Below are 14,888 nucleotides of genomic sequence, written 5' to 3' on the forward strand. Positions count from 1 at the left end.
TGTGTTATGGTTGTCATAGCAATGCATTAAGTGTATCACTGGCTGCTGTCATACTACATTCTTCTGCATGGCTTTCCAGCAAAACCAACAAAAGACAAAAAGAGTCAGTGTGCTGCCTCCATCTGCTCGTCCTGAGGGACAACTGACCCTGCCACGGTGGTCAGGCAGCTTCTGTCCCCCTCCCCCATCCCCTCCTTCTACTCAGAATGCATTGCAAAGACTGCTGGCCAATCCACACTCACTGTCTGAGAAAGCGCTCGAGGAGTTTTCATCCATCACATACATTGTCTAACTGTTGTATTCGAGTAGCCTGTGTTACCCATGAGTGCTTGACAGTTTCAGCCCAGACATCGAGCTTGTGTCTTTTCGTCCGTGCATCTGTTCTGCAGTCCGCAGAGTGCTGGGTTTTAACCTGCCCCGTTCCAGCCTCTCTGTCATTCACTGTTCATGTACTCTGCACAAAGAATGAAAGCAGCTACTAAGAGTCATTTTGTCTTTATGGTGGAGACACTTGCAGGCAGATTTACCCCCAGCTTGAGTACCGTCTTTCTTTTAAAATAGATCTGTTACAATGAACAAGAACAAGACGTTTGATTCCACCATGGGGACAAATATGGTTCTGTGTAGCATTTTATTTTAGCCTGGCTCTCCTGCTTGTAGCCCCTTTTCACTCATACACAGACGCAGCTGAATCTAAAAGTCTGCCTTCCTGTTTCTCACTGGCCATCAACCCCATTCATATTTACACTTAGAGTAAAAAAAAGATCAAAAGTGAGACACATGAATAAAACTAGTAGTAAGGGTCAGATTTTTTTTTTTTTTCATTGTAAAAACCTTTATCATTTATTGTTTGGGATGATATGGAAAAAAGACAATGCCTCAGGGTCCATGCTTTTTAAGGTTTCCCCTTTTTTTAAGTTGTTCATTTGTAGAAAAATTAAACAAATAGGACAAAGGAGTATTATAACAGGCTGCCTGGCATCTGGCCTGTATTGTTTATCACAATGACAAAGAAAAATCATCACAAACCAGCTAATGGCATTTCCAGCATGGAAATGCCATCGGCAATCCCTAATAGTGGCAGTTGTGTCTTCCTGGTGGATCAGAGAGGGAATGACAGCCTGATACGGTGGTGGAAACCTGAAGAGATCAAATAAAATGACAGTCACTCACCAGTGATTCCTGTGCCCTTTCCAATAGATGGTGTATCATGCACCAGAGAACTACATATACAGTATGTCTCGTCCCTAGAAGTCTCATACGGGGCTGATACTTAAGTTACCTTTAACCAATGAGCTGGAACTACTCCGTTTGTAGCTACTCTTTATTATCCATTCCCCTTTGTCATACCTTCAAATATTATTGGAACAATATGTCAAACAAATATTAATATTGGTTGTCATAATAGATTTTTTTATTTTATTTTATTTCTATGACAACTCGTGGGAACAAGCATTTTGTTGCTTTTGTTGTGTCAGCTTTAGTTTAGAGGCGCCGTCACCAATTTCAGCTGCTTCTCTTTTTTGAGCCTGTCATCACATCTACTTTGTATCGCATCTATGTGTTGCTTTTTGGTTGTCATTGTACTACTGTACTCTTCACTTATGCTTCCACCATACATGTGAAGGTGTACACATGTGAAGCATTGTTTTGTGTTTGTATGGTTGAGTACGGTGCCTCTATTGAATTTAGTGCATCAGAGATTTGCATTAATGCATAATCAACTTAGTCGACCTTGAGTGCTGTGTGTGTACAGTGTGTACTTTTTTTAAATGTGCGTCTGCTTTTTGCCACTTTAGGAAAGGGAAAGGAGGAGGCAACATGTAATGCTGATGAAGGCTGTTGAGGCTCGCAAGAAAGCAGAGGTAGTTTATATGCACACAAATAAGTGCAGAAACACACATAAATGGGCTAGAGTCATTATTCCCTCCTGCTTTCTTTTTGTGCACTCTTTCCCTTCAATTTTTTTTAACACTTTTACCGTGTGAAAAGATGCAATTCTGCCTCTTAAGATCATTTCCTTTGATTGCACAGCACTATTAGGCTGAATTCTAACACGGCTCAGCAAAGTCAAGTAAACCCTCTTGTCAGTTTTCTCACTCACGCACTAATGGACACCCTTGCTTTGCTGCCCTAATGCTCTCTTTAATTTTGGACTCTCCAGGAGCGTGAACGCCTGCGACAGGAGAAAAGGGATGAGAAGCGCTTGAACAAAGAGCGCAAGCTGGAGCAGCGAAGGATGGAGTTAGAGATAGCCAGGGAACTGAAGAAGCCAAATGAAGACATGTGTCTGTCTGACCATAAGGTGTCATTATTATTATTATTATTATTATTATTATTATTATTATTATTATTATTATTATTATTATTATTATTATTATTATTATTATTATTATTATTATTATTATTATTATTATTATTATTATTATTATTATTATTATTATTATTATTATTATGTTCTTGTTGTCTTGAGAGTTGGTCCAAGAACATCACATGTGAACCTTTCTATTTCTATTTCTGGAAATGTGCGCCCCCAAGTGGTTAGACAGAAGCAATGCTAAATATTTAAAAAAATAAAAAGGAAAAGAAAGAGCTGTTATTACAGTAAATTGGAAAACACCATCCAAATAACAGTTAACAGCCGTATGACATAACGGTCTGTCTGCTCTTTCTCTCACTTGTTTAAATAATAATTTTCTTTGTCCCAGTTGCATTTTATCTGTTGGTCTCATAGCAACACAAGCAACAACAGAAGAAACAGTCTGAGCTTTGCCCATTTTCCTGTGTCCAGGCTCTCCCAGAGTTCTCCCGCATTCCTGGCCTCATCCTTCCAGGACGCGCTGTGGCTGACTGCCTGATGCTCATGCACTTCTTGAGAAGCTTTGGGAAAGTTTTGGGACTGGATTTGAACATGGACGTTCCCACCCTGGGAATGCTACAGGAAGGCTTGCTCAATGTGGGGGACAGCATGGGCCAAGTTCAAGACCTTCTGGTCAAACTGCTTTCTCTGGCAGTCTGTGATCCCGGTTTGCCACCTGGACAAAAGGTGAGCTACTCCACAAGGCACTGAGACAGGCGGTGGCCTTGATCAAAACATTTTGTTTTGAACCAGCAGTGTCAATTTGAAAATTGCACCTGAGAGGGAGCTCAATTACGGGTGACTTTGAGGCATTCAAGAACTTTAGAATTATTTTGAATACTATATAGGTACAAGACATACATATAATTCAATGAAGAGACAAAAAGGAAAAAAGAAAACATCTATAAAAAACTTAGATGTAAAGTCATTTGTACACAAAGTGTTTGAAGATATCAACATTATGTGTTTGACATCATCTCTTTCTCGATCAGACAAAAACCATGCTGGGGGACCACCTAACCAACGTTGGCATCAACAGGGACAACGTCTCTGAAGTGCTGCAGATGTACATGGGAGCCCACTGTGCCAACACAGAGCTGGCTCCTTTGGGCCTCAGTCTGAAGACCAAAGCCTTCCAGGCTCACACGCCTGCCCAGAAGGCTTCAATTCTGGGCTTCTTAGCCAACGAGCTGGCCTGCAGCAAAGCTGTTATCAGGTAGGAGAAGCAGCACAACCTGAATGGTTGCCAGTCCATTTCATGACAGTTGACTTTTCTTAAAGTCCTCTGCTTTAGTGACATATGGCTGGATGATAACGTGCCTTACAGTGCCTTGTATCCTTCTTTGCAGAAACATAAGTAAGATCTAAAATTAAAAATCCAACAATCCAACAATATATATATACTCTAACCACGGCATGAAAAGTATATTAACATAGCAAATGTTCTTTTATATGGCTTAGCACTGAAGTTACTCATTAGCCAATATTGTATGTTGCAGTAACGCAGTGGGAAACGATTAATAAAGTTGCAGCAGGGAGCAGTAATTTGCAGTGCTTTTGATTGTAAGGAAATTAAACAAGTATTAATTTGTGCTGTGGGATGCCAGCGATCATATTAAGTTTTTCCTTCAGCTCTAAATAGCTGGCAGCTACTGTTAATTTATATTCAGCATATTGGTAATGTTTATGAGTTCACCAAAAGCACGGATGAATATGAGCACAACTCTAATTAGCATGATTGCTTTTCTTCTTACAGTGAGATTGACAAGAACCTGGATCAAATGGCAAACCTTAGGAAGGACAAGATCATTATGGAGGGTAAACTGAAGAAGTAAGTTTTCTTTAACCCCCAAAACAAGGTTTCAGTCTTTAGTCTCTGGACTGTCAGGTTTAACTTTTGTATCTACGCAGGATGAGGACCATTTATGCCAAACGAACTGGGAAGAGGGAGACCAGCATGAATGTGGAAGAGAACCAGTCAGTCGGCACTCCATCCTCTGCTGCTAAACGCAAGAGGAAGCTGGGCGGAGACAGTGAAGACGATGAAGACGACGATGACGACAGTGACGACCAAGCAGAGGAGGAAGAGGATGAAGAGGAGGAAGAAATAAAAAAGGTCAAAAAAGTAGAGACCTATGACGAGGTAAAAATAAAAATAAAGGCCTATGCTACCAAATGCTAATAATAATGAGGATCTATAAGCGCTCACAGATGTTTGTTGTGTCCTACCAGGATGAAGTTGACCAGGCCACCAGTATTGAGGAGCTGGAGAAGCAAATAGAGAAATTAGCAAAGGTATGCTCTTTTCTTTTGAATATGCATGTGCTGTGGAAAAAATTATTACCAGTAACATAGATGTTTAAGTCATCAGTAAAATTGAGCATGCTCAGCGGATTATGTGTGATTGCATGTAGAACACACAGCAAGATTGAATAAGCCTCTTGGGGGAGTGATTATAAAGATATTAATATACATTTTTAGCAAGGCTTCATTGTATGATATATTGAACATCACATTTATTGTTTAAATATGATCAAACACAACCTACACCAGAAACATCTTTCAAAGCAGAATTTTGGATCATTGTACCACTAATACTGCACATGTAGTCAGAAGTTAAGAGGTCGTTTTAGGTTCACGCAACATGACTGATCACAAGATACATGGTTTTCCACTAGTGTCAACCCTTGACTCGTCTGTGTGATCTTAATTAAGCAGTTACTTCTGACATGTAAGCATTAAGTACTTGTGTTTAATGTCACAAAATTATACTGCTGGTGTTTTACTCACCTAGCTGTTGAAGAGAACTGGGAGTTTCTCTGGAACCCTGCTCTGTTTCAAGTCTTTTATGGTATTGCACTCTGGAAGCATCTGGGTTTTTCTCAGCAGTTCCAAGCAGTTCATCATTTCTTCACCATACTTTACAGTTTTTGTTGTACGTTCCTCTTTCTGAATTCCCCTTTTTACTTCCCCGTGATCAAACTCGGTGTCCAGGAGCTGTCTGAATCTCAAACCTTTTCATTCACACAAAGCAGTTGCTAACTGCCAAATAAATAAAGGTTAATCTTGGGCCTTTTGTTGACGACCTCCAAAAAGTTCTCTGCAGGGTGAAAATTAGCAACTCAGTCTCACATAAAAACGTACCCTGCCTACGTTGGTCCAAAGTGCAAAAACGTAGAGGCAGAAAAATTTAACAGTTATACATTTCAAGGGCTAATATTGTAACCCCTCTACGTTTTTGCACATTGGACCAACGTAGGCAGGGTACGTTTTTATGTGAGACTGGGTTGAAATTAGCCACAAAATCTGGTAGTGTGAACCTGCCTCAAAAGGCTTAAGATAGCCTGTGTTAAAAACAGAGGTGCCTTTCATACTTTGTATAAACATGTGCAGACATAAGAGTAATTTGCTTGTGAAGATATTAATCAACTAAATGACATCATTAACATAGCATTTAAAGTTTAATACATCACAGCAATAGCTATTGGACATTAGGTGGCATTAATACATTTTGTTTTGTGAATTCTGCTGTAATCATACAGTGTTTTTTTGTATCCCTGCAGCAACATCATCAGACCAGAAAAAAGCTCTTTGAAATATCTCATTCTCTCCGTTCCATGATGTACGGACAGGACCGGTACCGCCGCCGGTACTGGGTACTTCCCCACTGTGGAGGTGTCTTCATTGAAGCCATGGAGAGCGGAGAAGGTAGTTTTACCTAGGATAAAAACATTTTTAAAAACTGGATAAAAGTTTTAAAAAAAACAACAAAAAAAATAAGGTATTTTACTTCATAATTGTCAGACTAGTTTGAGATTACATCTGCTCACTCTAATATAAACAAGACTCTGCTTACAGAAGCCAGCCTAGAAGATTATTGTTGTCGCCGCTCCGTTTTAATGTCCCAGCAGTTGCATTTCAAAATACATCAACCGTGTTCTTTCTCATTTTCCCACAGCTCCAGAGGAACTGGAGGAGGAGCGACAGAGGAGAAGAGCAGCAGAGGAGGTCAAGGTGAAAGAGGAACCCCAGGAGATTGACATGCAGAGGGAGAAATCTGCAAGCCACGATGGGCAGAACATTAGAAATTTGGACCAACATAAAGATGAGGAAAAAAGGCACGAAGGAAGGAAAAGTTCCCCAACTCTCCTCTACCAGCAGCCAGGCTGTATGTCAAAACTGTGTACGCTTCGAGATGTGGGGAAGAACATTTGCAAAGACTCTGTGAAGGCAGAGGATAAGGAGAGTCCCCATGTGAGACAAAATGGCAGTCCCATGGGGGCTCTTATCTCCTCAAACACAGGAACATCATCCTCCCCCAGTCACAATACTCTGGAGCCAGCAGCAGCAACAACTCCCTCCATAGTGACCACTAATGACACTACAAACATCCCTCCCCTAGCGTCAACCTCTTTATCTTTCCCCTGCCTGCCAGCGCCACGTGAAAGCCCAGGGACCACTCCTCCCTCCCCCGCCCCATCTCCTCACCTCTCATTCCAAGCCAACGACCAGCTGCTCAGAGTCCTGACAGAAAGAAGTGGACACTGGTTCAGTCTACTCCCTCGTAACCCGTGTGACCTGGCTTCTGTCACCACCACTCCGCCAGGAGTGCTTCGTGGGTCTCCTCAGGCTTCCTCAACTCCAGGCAGACCCAGATCACCACCTCCCTCCCCTGCCCTCCCTCTCACCCCTTCTGCTGCTTCAGCTTCTGCCAGTCCACACCACCCACCTGGCCTCCTCAACTACCCACTATCTGCCCTGCAGGTGAGCTGTCACAGGAGCTGGAATAGACGTAGAGTAGTCGTTTTATGTTTTTCTCTATCCACACCTTCAATTATAAATCTGTCTATACCTTTTGATTTCCCAGGCAAAATCGGGTGGCTCTTTATTAGGGGTTTCTTTTGGAAGCTGGACCAGTGGTATGATAAGTCCCAGCCTGCCTATGTGTAGCAGCCCCAGCCCCATGCCGGGTCACTCCCTGGAGGGCAACACGGCAGCAAGTGTCTCCAGTAAGAGTGAATCTCCTTTACCTCGCATTGAGAAGAGCTCCTCTGTGCTCTCTCCTGCTCTGGAGATGCCAAAGTCTCTGGACCATCCCACACCTCGGCCCATCCCTGAGGGTAAGTGACCAAAACCTTAGAAGTAAAGCAGAGGAAGGGCCAGTCCCAATACTCCCCCTACCCCTACTTTTCAGCCCTACCCCTAGATTTTGCGCGTTCCCGTGAGGGTAGTGGTGTCCCAATTCCTCTTTGCATGTAGGGGTAGTGGACATATCGAGGGGTAGTGTGTATGAATCTATCCCTTCAGAGCGAGGGATTTCAGATGCTGACTCGCCGACCGAGGGCTAGAGAAAATTTCTCAGAATGCTTTACGTCATCATTTGCAGACTGAATCAAACAAAAAAACATGGCGGACATTTCTCATTTTTAGTGAATAAAATCAATATTTTGAGTTAGTTTCTGCATAAAAATGCGTTTTGATTACATTTCTAGCAAGAAATAAATATTTTACTTTCATAATATTCACTCAGTGAATGTACATAATCACTCGCTTGCTCGTTGTTGCAACCTCGCCAGAATAAAGGCTGATTTATGGTTACGCGTTACACCAACGATTAACGCGGAACCATAAATCAGCCTTTATTCTGGCGAGATCTGAAAAAACTTTGCAACTTCTGGAGGGCCAGAGAAAATTTCACTTTATATTCACTTTATATTATTATCACTTTATAATATATTATATTATATTTTTTATTACTTCACTTTATATTCAGACAAACTAATGTGGCAGCTACAACTGTTGATTTCATCTATTAAACCAACATTTATCTTCCTAAATGATTTATTTCAGCCACAGATCTGCAGGTCAGTTCATTGGATCTCTTTCTCCCCGGGACGACGGCGTAGTTTGACCCGGCGATCACGTCTGTACTCCGGCCGTGAGCTGCTGCTGCTCCCGGGCCGGCGGCTCTTATCATCTCCGAAAACATCGGGTCAAATTTCTTAACAGGCGTTATTTGGATAAACTGAGCCCAGGTTGGGGATCTTAACGGTTACTTTTATGCTTGAAAAAATATGAAAACTTAATAAAGTGGCATATTAACAGCGCTACAGCTGAAATTAAAACAGCTTTTAGCTCTCGGCTTCCTGATATGGTATGACGTATGTGCAAACGTAACTACGCAGTCGCTTACGTACCCGAACGTAAACCACGCAGTGACGTAACAAGTGGTGCCCCAATCCCTAGGGAAGATTACAAGGGCCCTACGCCTGTGGCTTCATTTTGAGGGCTAGTGGTAGTGAGTGAGGGCTAGTGGTAGTGACTAGGGTGAACATTGGGATTGGCCCGAAATGGTTTGTTTTTAAAGTATGCCACTGCCTCAAAGCATTTAGCCTAAGATTACCTGATTCAAACACCTTTAAACATGGATTAACTCCGTCTTCAAGCGTACATGTCTGTTTATTGTCCTTGTTTCAGAGTTGCTGACAGGTTGGTGGCGTGTGTCTGACATTGAAGAGCTGAGGGCTCTCGTCAGTGCCCTCCATAGTCGAGGAATCAGAGAGAAGTGCCTCCAGAGGCAAATGCAGAAATATTTGGAGATCATCCCCCAGGTCTGCACCAAACACAGAGATGGTAAGTCTTGGAGCTGATGTTCTTATCAAACATTCACTGGTTATATAATACTTCAAGTTTCTGTGCTTTCATGCGAATAGGAACTCAAAAGAATGCAAGCACTGTATAATTTATACACTGATTGTTTAATTGTCTGTGCATGTTTGGTGTCACGCCTCTTTGTTTACCTGCATCATTGAGTTTGTCCAATGCTGACTGATATTTGTCATGGCATTTATTCAAGTGGCCATGATCGAGCTCCGTGAGCTGGAGGAGAGCCAGGTCAGTGTGGAGTCGGTGCGTGGTTGGTGTGTGGAGGAGCAGGCAATGGAAATGGACATTGCTGTGCTGCAGCAGGTTGAGGAACTGGAAAGGAAAGTTACCGCAGCCAGCCTGCAGGTCAAGGTGAATTAACAACACATGAAGACTCATAAGATATTCTATATATTTGGTAGAAGGAAGAAAATGTTTGATTATGTTAACAAAACCTGAATTCAAAAGACTGAACCCCTGATTTCCTTACCAGGGCTGGACGTTTCCGGATCCTCAATCTGAGAGGGAGGATCTGGTGTACTACGAGCACAAGCCCCTCAGCAAATCTCTACCAGCATCAACAAGCACTGGGGACAAGGACTCCAAGGAGCATCCAGAGGATCGTGGGGAGAAGGGCGGGGTGACGCGTCACCCAGACAACCCTCTGGACATAGCAGTGACACGTCTGGCTGATCTGGAGCGCAACATCGAGAGAAGGTACCTGAGGAGCCCCTTAGGTACCACCATTCAGATCAGGCTGGATAATGTGGGTACGGTCACTGTCCCTGCCCCCGCCCCATCCACTAGTGCTGACAGGGAAGGGTAGGTCATTTCTCCAACCAAAGCTCCCCACTCTGCCACTTAGACCCTCTCCTTTCTCTCTGTGTGCTTTATGTTTCCCATATTACTCTAAAAACAAGGGTCTTTGCTGCTTTCAAAGCAGATTTTTGTGGTGGCTTGTTGCATTTGTGTTTGTGTTTTTTGGTCTTTTTTTGGGGATGGTGGGGGCTCAACTCTGTTACTTTCTACACGGTCACCATTCTCTGGCTTTTTTTTTTCTTACAGTCATCTGCATGGTGTTGTGCCTCAGTAACCTCGTTAGTGGGCACATATAGGGCTCCCAACACACAAACGCTTGCATGAGCATCCCCCTTTACATGACAAAATCGGTGTATAACTGTCCCCAGCACCCTACACTTTCAAATCCTCATGCCTGTTTCTGCACAGCTGGATCTACTGCTGTCCTTTTGGCAACTGGTTCAACTGACACTGAACTGATAGTGTGTAAATAGGTCCAAATATTCACATGAATACTTGTCATTTTGGATTCTCACCGCCTTGTCCTCTTTCAGCGGTGAGGAGGAGGTGGCTCACGGGATGAAGGTATGGAGGAAGGCCTTGAGTGAAGTGCGCAGTGCTGCCCAGCTGGCCATGTGCCTCCAGCAGCTGCAGAAGTCTATCGCCTGGGAGAGGTCCATCATGAAAGTGGTAATAAAATATCCCCATGTTTGGAAACAGACTCCATGTTCAGGAATTTGGTTTTAATGCACACTTTTTTTTTATTTAGTACTGTCAGATGTGCAAGAAAGGAGACAATGAGGACCTCCTCCTGTTGTGTGATGGCTGTGACAAAGGCTGTCACACTTACTGTCACAAACCCAAGATCACCAGCATCCCAGAAGGAGACTGGTACTGCCCAGCCTGCATATCCAAGGTATCAAAACCTTCTGTGATTAACTATTGGTATAGAACAGGGATCGGCAACCCAACATGTTGAAAGAGCCGTATTGGACCAAAAACACAAAAAACTCATATTTCTGGAGCCGCAAAAAATGAAAAGTCTTGTATAAGCCTTAGAATGAAGGCAACACATGCTGCATTTTTCTATATTAGTTATAACTGGGAGAAGATTTTTTTTTCATGATGCACTTTGAGAAAAAAGTGGAAATGTCGAGAAAAAAGTGGAAATGTCGAGAAAAAAGTAAAAATGTCGAGAGAAAAAAGTTGAAATGTTGAGAAAAAATTCAAAATGTCGAGATTAAAAAGGAAAGGAAAAAAGAAAAAAAAAGAAAACGAAAAAAAGAAGAAAAAAGAGAAAATAAAGAAAAAAAAGAAAAATAGAAGAAAAAGAAAAATAGAAGAAAAAAAAGGAAAAAAATAAAAAAAGGAAAAAATTGTAATATTTGAAAAAGCTCCAGGGAGCCACTAGGGCGGCGCTAAAGATCTGCATGCGGCTCTGGAGCCGCGGGTTGCCGACCCCTGGTATAGAAAGAGTAAAATAAGTCCTATGTTATGAATGTATAGTTTCTCCTTGTGCTTTACAACATTAAAACAGCCACTCGGCTGTTTACTTAAAATCTATTAACTCTACAGCTTAAGAAATGTAATTGGTAGAATAAATCATTCTAAAAGTGTTTCATATTACTGCTTGACTGGAAATACCCAGGTCTGCTTAGCCACTGTGCTGCCCCCTCACATGATGTTTCGTAGTTCCCAGGTTTCCCATATTTAGACTTACTTTAAAAAAAATGATTGTTTAATTTTACAGGCAAGTGGTCCATCCCCAAAAATCAAAAAGCCTCCACCCAAACCAGTAGCTTCTAGTGGAGGAGGAGGAAGTAAGAAAGGTGGAGAGGCCAAGAAGAACGGGAAGCAGACAGGGAATGGGGAAGTGTCTGAGGATGATTCGGCCAGCGCCAACAGCACGCCCAAGAAGGGAGCGAAAGACACCAGCAGGAAGAGGAAAACTGAGGAGAGTTCACCTGCTCTGACTCTGACCAATCAGGAGAGCCCCACGTGTGTGAAACGAGCCAAGACGGCAAGAGACAACAACAGGGACCTGGGATTATGCAGGTATGTGTTCCTGGCGTGCTTAAACTCGTCTTTTTGCTAAATAGTTCTTTTTCGCATTGACTTATTTTAAAATGCACACTAGCCGCCATCTGCTGCAGGACCACATCAACAAGTTACAGCAGGCTGAGGGGTTTTCACCACATTCTCAACTATTACTGTTGCTAAACCAAGGAGGAAAAAAAAGACTAACTTTATTATCTGACCCTGAACCCTGAGACAAAAAATATTTAGACTTTTTGTTTCCAGAAAAACGATTCAGTTTCTCTACTCTGGGGCAGCAGTGACTCGTGTGGTAGAGCAGGTGGTCTAATGATGGAAAGATTGGCGGTTCGAACCTCGCTTCCCTCGGTCACCCGTCGTTGTGTGAGGGCATCGCTGGTGTGTGAATGTGTTTGAATGTTCCGGTGATGCTCGGAGAGGCCGTTAGGAGCATTTTGGCTGCCACGTTTCCGTTAGTCTGCCCCAGGGCAGCTGTGGCTACACATGTAGTTTACCATCACCAAGTGTGAATGAGGAGGGAATGAATAATGAGACCATTGTGAGCGCTTTGAATGTCCAGAAAAGCTCAATATACATGTAATCCATTATTATTAGAATGTATCTGTGAAGATGTTAGGTGACCTGAGACAATATAGGCGTAATTTAGTTTACACTGTTTATGTATGTATATTACATTTACAAAGCACGCTCAACAGTATTTAATTTATTTTTTTCCACATATGTATAATACGACTGGGTATCTAAACATCTAAACTACATTTAGATCTAAAATGCAAAGTTATGTACAGACCAGTTTGGATTGATCCACATTGCCCAGAGATCCATGTTTCTCAAACTCAACATCTCCTTGGCTTTGGTAATAGAAATGACTTGTAGACTACAATAAGACTTTATTTCACAGTGCATGATAAACTGATAAACAGCTGCATAAAACAGCACCAAACATAACCTCAGACAGATACATTGCAGGTTACAAAGCTAAAATTATGACATGAAAGACAACTACAGATAGCTGAGTACTTATGTGATTACCAGGGGTTACTCCTTCAAATACATGTAGAAACACTATAAGAACTGGAAAGAAAGAGGGGGGGGCAAAACTCCCAGTAAAGGCCAGATTCTTTGTATTAGACCCCAGACTTGCTCTTTCCCAGATAAAACTCTTCTTTGTGTGGGGGTGTGTGTGTGTCCAACAGAGTACTTCTTGCTGAATTGGAGCGGCATCAGGATGCATGGCCTTTCCTCACTCCTGTCAACCTGAAATCAGTTCCTGGCTACAAGAAGGTCATCAAGAAACCGATGGACTTCTCCACCATACGTGAAAAGCTTGTGAGCAGCCAGTGAGTTCCCGTTCCTTCTATCAGTTTGTTTTCTGCAAAAAGCCTTCACATACTTCGGACATTACTTAAAGTCAGTGTGGTGTTTTTTCAAAGAATGTGTTGCATCCACTGCATGCCAGGAACTAAAGGGTCTTTCTTTACTTTTCTTTTTTAGGTATCAAAACCTGGAGACTTTCATTATTGATGTCAACTTGGTCTTTGATAACTGTGAAAAATTCAATGAAGACAATTCAGATATAGGCAGAGCTGGTCATAACATGAGGAAGTTCTTTGAGAAGCGCTGGACTGAGCTTCTGAAACAAACAAACTAAAAGTCTCTTCAGACTTGTCTCATTAACCCATTTTCATACTGGATCAGCAGGTTTTACTTTTGTTTTTATTTTCTGATGGAAGCCCTGACTTTGCAGGATGGAAGAGGTAGTCAACTCCTTCATAAGGAACCTGTGGTGGGCTTAAGAGAGATGTCACCTTGAAAAATAAACAAAAATAATAATAATAATAATTAAAAAAAACGTTGTTACATGAGGTGCGCTGGATTTATTACAACAGGGAAAAAAGCCCCAAAGAGTCCCAGAGTAAAGGGGTGTCCTAGTGCAATACCATTCCCTGTCTCAGAACACTGCACTGAATGAATCCTCAAATGTCACTGATGTATCTGCGCTAGATTTCTTTCCACTACTTGTAAATAGTCTTTTGTTATTTAATCGTATTATAGTGAATGTATTTAATTTTGTAATAATTATTTATGAATCAAGGTCCACTTCATTTTCTATGAAAAGGAGGAATCATCTGAACTGCTTTGAATTAAAAAAAAAGGAATGTGTCTTTGTGTTATAATTTTTCTCCCAAATATCAAACAAAACCAAGAAAAAAAAAAGCTGTTTACACTGTTCAGTGCTTTGGGGCATCAGAGAACTGTATTCATTTGTTGAAACTGTAAAATTGCATTTATTTACAGGAACAGCAGAGGAACAGTCAGACAATAGTGATTCATGTGTATATACTGTTTATTAATGTCAATATTATGTCTTGTTTGGAACGATGTGTAAAAATTGTTTAAGAATATTAAGATATTGTTTATGCCTTAGAATGATTGTAGCATTCTATTTTAGTGAACGTGATGAAAACATTATCATAAATATTGTTTGTACAGTATATACATATCCTCTGCAAACACTGTGGTATCCTTAATCTTGGTAGTGCCTACCCTTCCAACAGGGGCATGTAGGGGATGTTCTTGTTTTTAGTTTTCATTCTTATGACAATTATTTTTTTATATGATTTCAATCCAACAAGGCCTCCAAAGTTGGACAGTGACACAGAAATCATTCCTCACCATAGCAGAAAAAGGAACAACAAGCATTCATTGATGCTTCCACAACGCATTTCCTCGAAATCTGCCACAATACAGAGGACCTAAGGCCATTTGTAACCACTGTGTTGAACCTTGCTGTGTGTTGTGGCCTGATGGGGGCAGCTAGATTTTTTTGTACCCAAGTCAAAAGTACTTGAAGTTACTTTATTTAAGATATTGTGGAATAAAAGTATCATTCTTTTGTAGGAGCTTTATTTTTCACTAGTGTGTGGCACGGACCTATTAAAAGGATGTTTTTCAACGTAAGTGAATTAACCTTGTTTTTATTTCAGTTTCCTACAGAACTGCTTCTGATAAAAGGCATTATGGGGATTGG

The 14,888-nt window shown here is 41.6% G+C and overlaps 1 protein-coding gene across 15 annotated transcripts in view; it reads left to right on the plus strand.

The window, feature by feature from the left end:
• The window catches only part of baz2ba (bromodomain adjacent to zinc finger domain, 2Ba), a 70,360-nt gene extending 55,542 nt beyond the window's left edge, over positions 1–14,818 (plus strand). For 9 of the 15 annotated variants that reach the window (XM_061741018.1, XM_061741029.1, XM_061741094.1 and 6 more), the window contains 18 exons: positions 1,800–1,865; positions 2,165–2,305; positions 2,792–3,046; positions 3,352–3,575; positions 4,116–4,190; positions 4,271–4,502; positions 4,592–4,654; positions 5,923–6,067; positions 6,318–7,123; positions 7,227–7,479; positions 8,837–8,992; positions 9,216–9,376; positions 9,498–9,826; positions 10,357–10,492; positions 10,572–10,718; positions 11,553–11,857; positions 13,054–13,197; positions 13,352–14,818. In XM_061741018.1, the coding sequence (XP_061597002.1) occupies positions 1,800–1,865; positions 2,165–2,305; positions 2,792–3,046; positions 3,352–3,575; positions 4,116–4,190; positions 4,271–4,502; positions 4,592–4,654; positions 5,923–6,067; positions 6,318–7,123; positions 7,227–7,479; positions 8,837–8,992; positions 9,216–9,376; positions 9,498–9,826; positions 10,357–10,492; positions 10,572–10,718; positions 11,553–11,857; positions 13,054–13,197; positions 13,352–13,508 (3,795 nt within the window). In that variant the 3' untranslated portion in view covers positions 13,509–14,818. The remainder of the gene's footprint in view (positions 1–1,799; positions 1,866–2,164; positions 2,306–2,791; positions 3,047–3,351; positions 3,576–4,115; positions 4,191–4,270; positions 4,503–4,591; positions 4,655–5,922; positions 6,068–6,317; positions 7,124–7,226; positions 7,480–8,836; positions 8,993–9,215; positions 9,377–9,497; positions 9,827–10,356; positions 10,493–10,571; positions 10,719–11,552; positions 11,858–13,053; positions 13,198–13,351) is intronic. The other 6 variants (XM_061741062.1, XM_061741140.1, XM_061741113.1 and 3 more) reach the window with 2 other exon arrangements.
• Positions 14,819–14,888: the final 70 nt, after the last annotated feature.

This window comes from Cololabis saira, chromosome 2 (genome assembly GCF_033807715.1).
Source record: "Cololabis saira isolate AMF1-May2022 chromosome 2, fColSai1.1, whole genome shotgun sequence".
In the NCBI taxonomy this organism is placed as follows: Eukaryota; Metazoa; Chordata; class Actinopteri; order Beloniformes; family Belonidae; genus Cololabis; species Cololabis saira.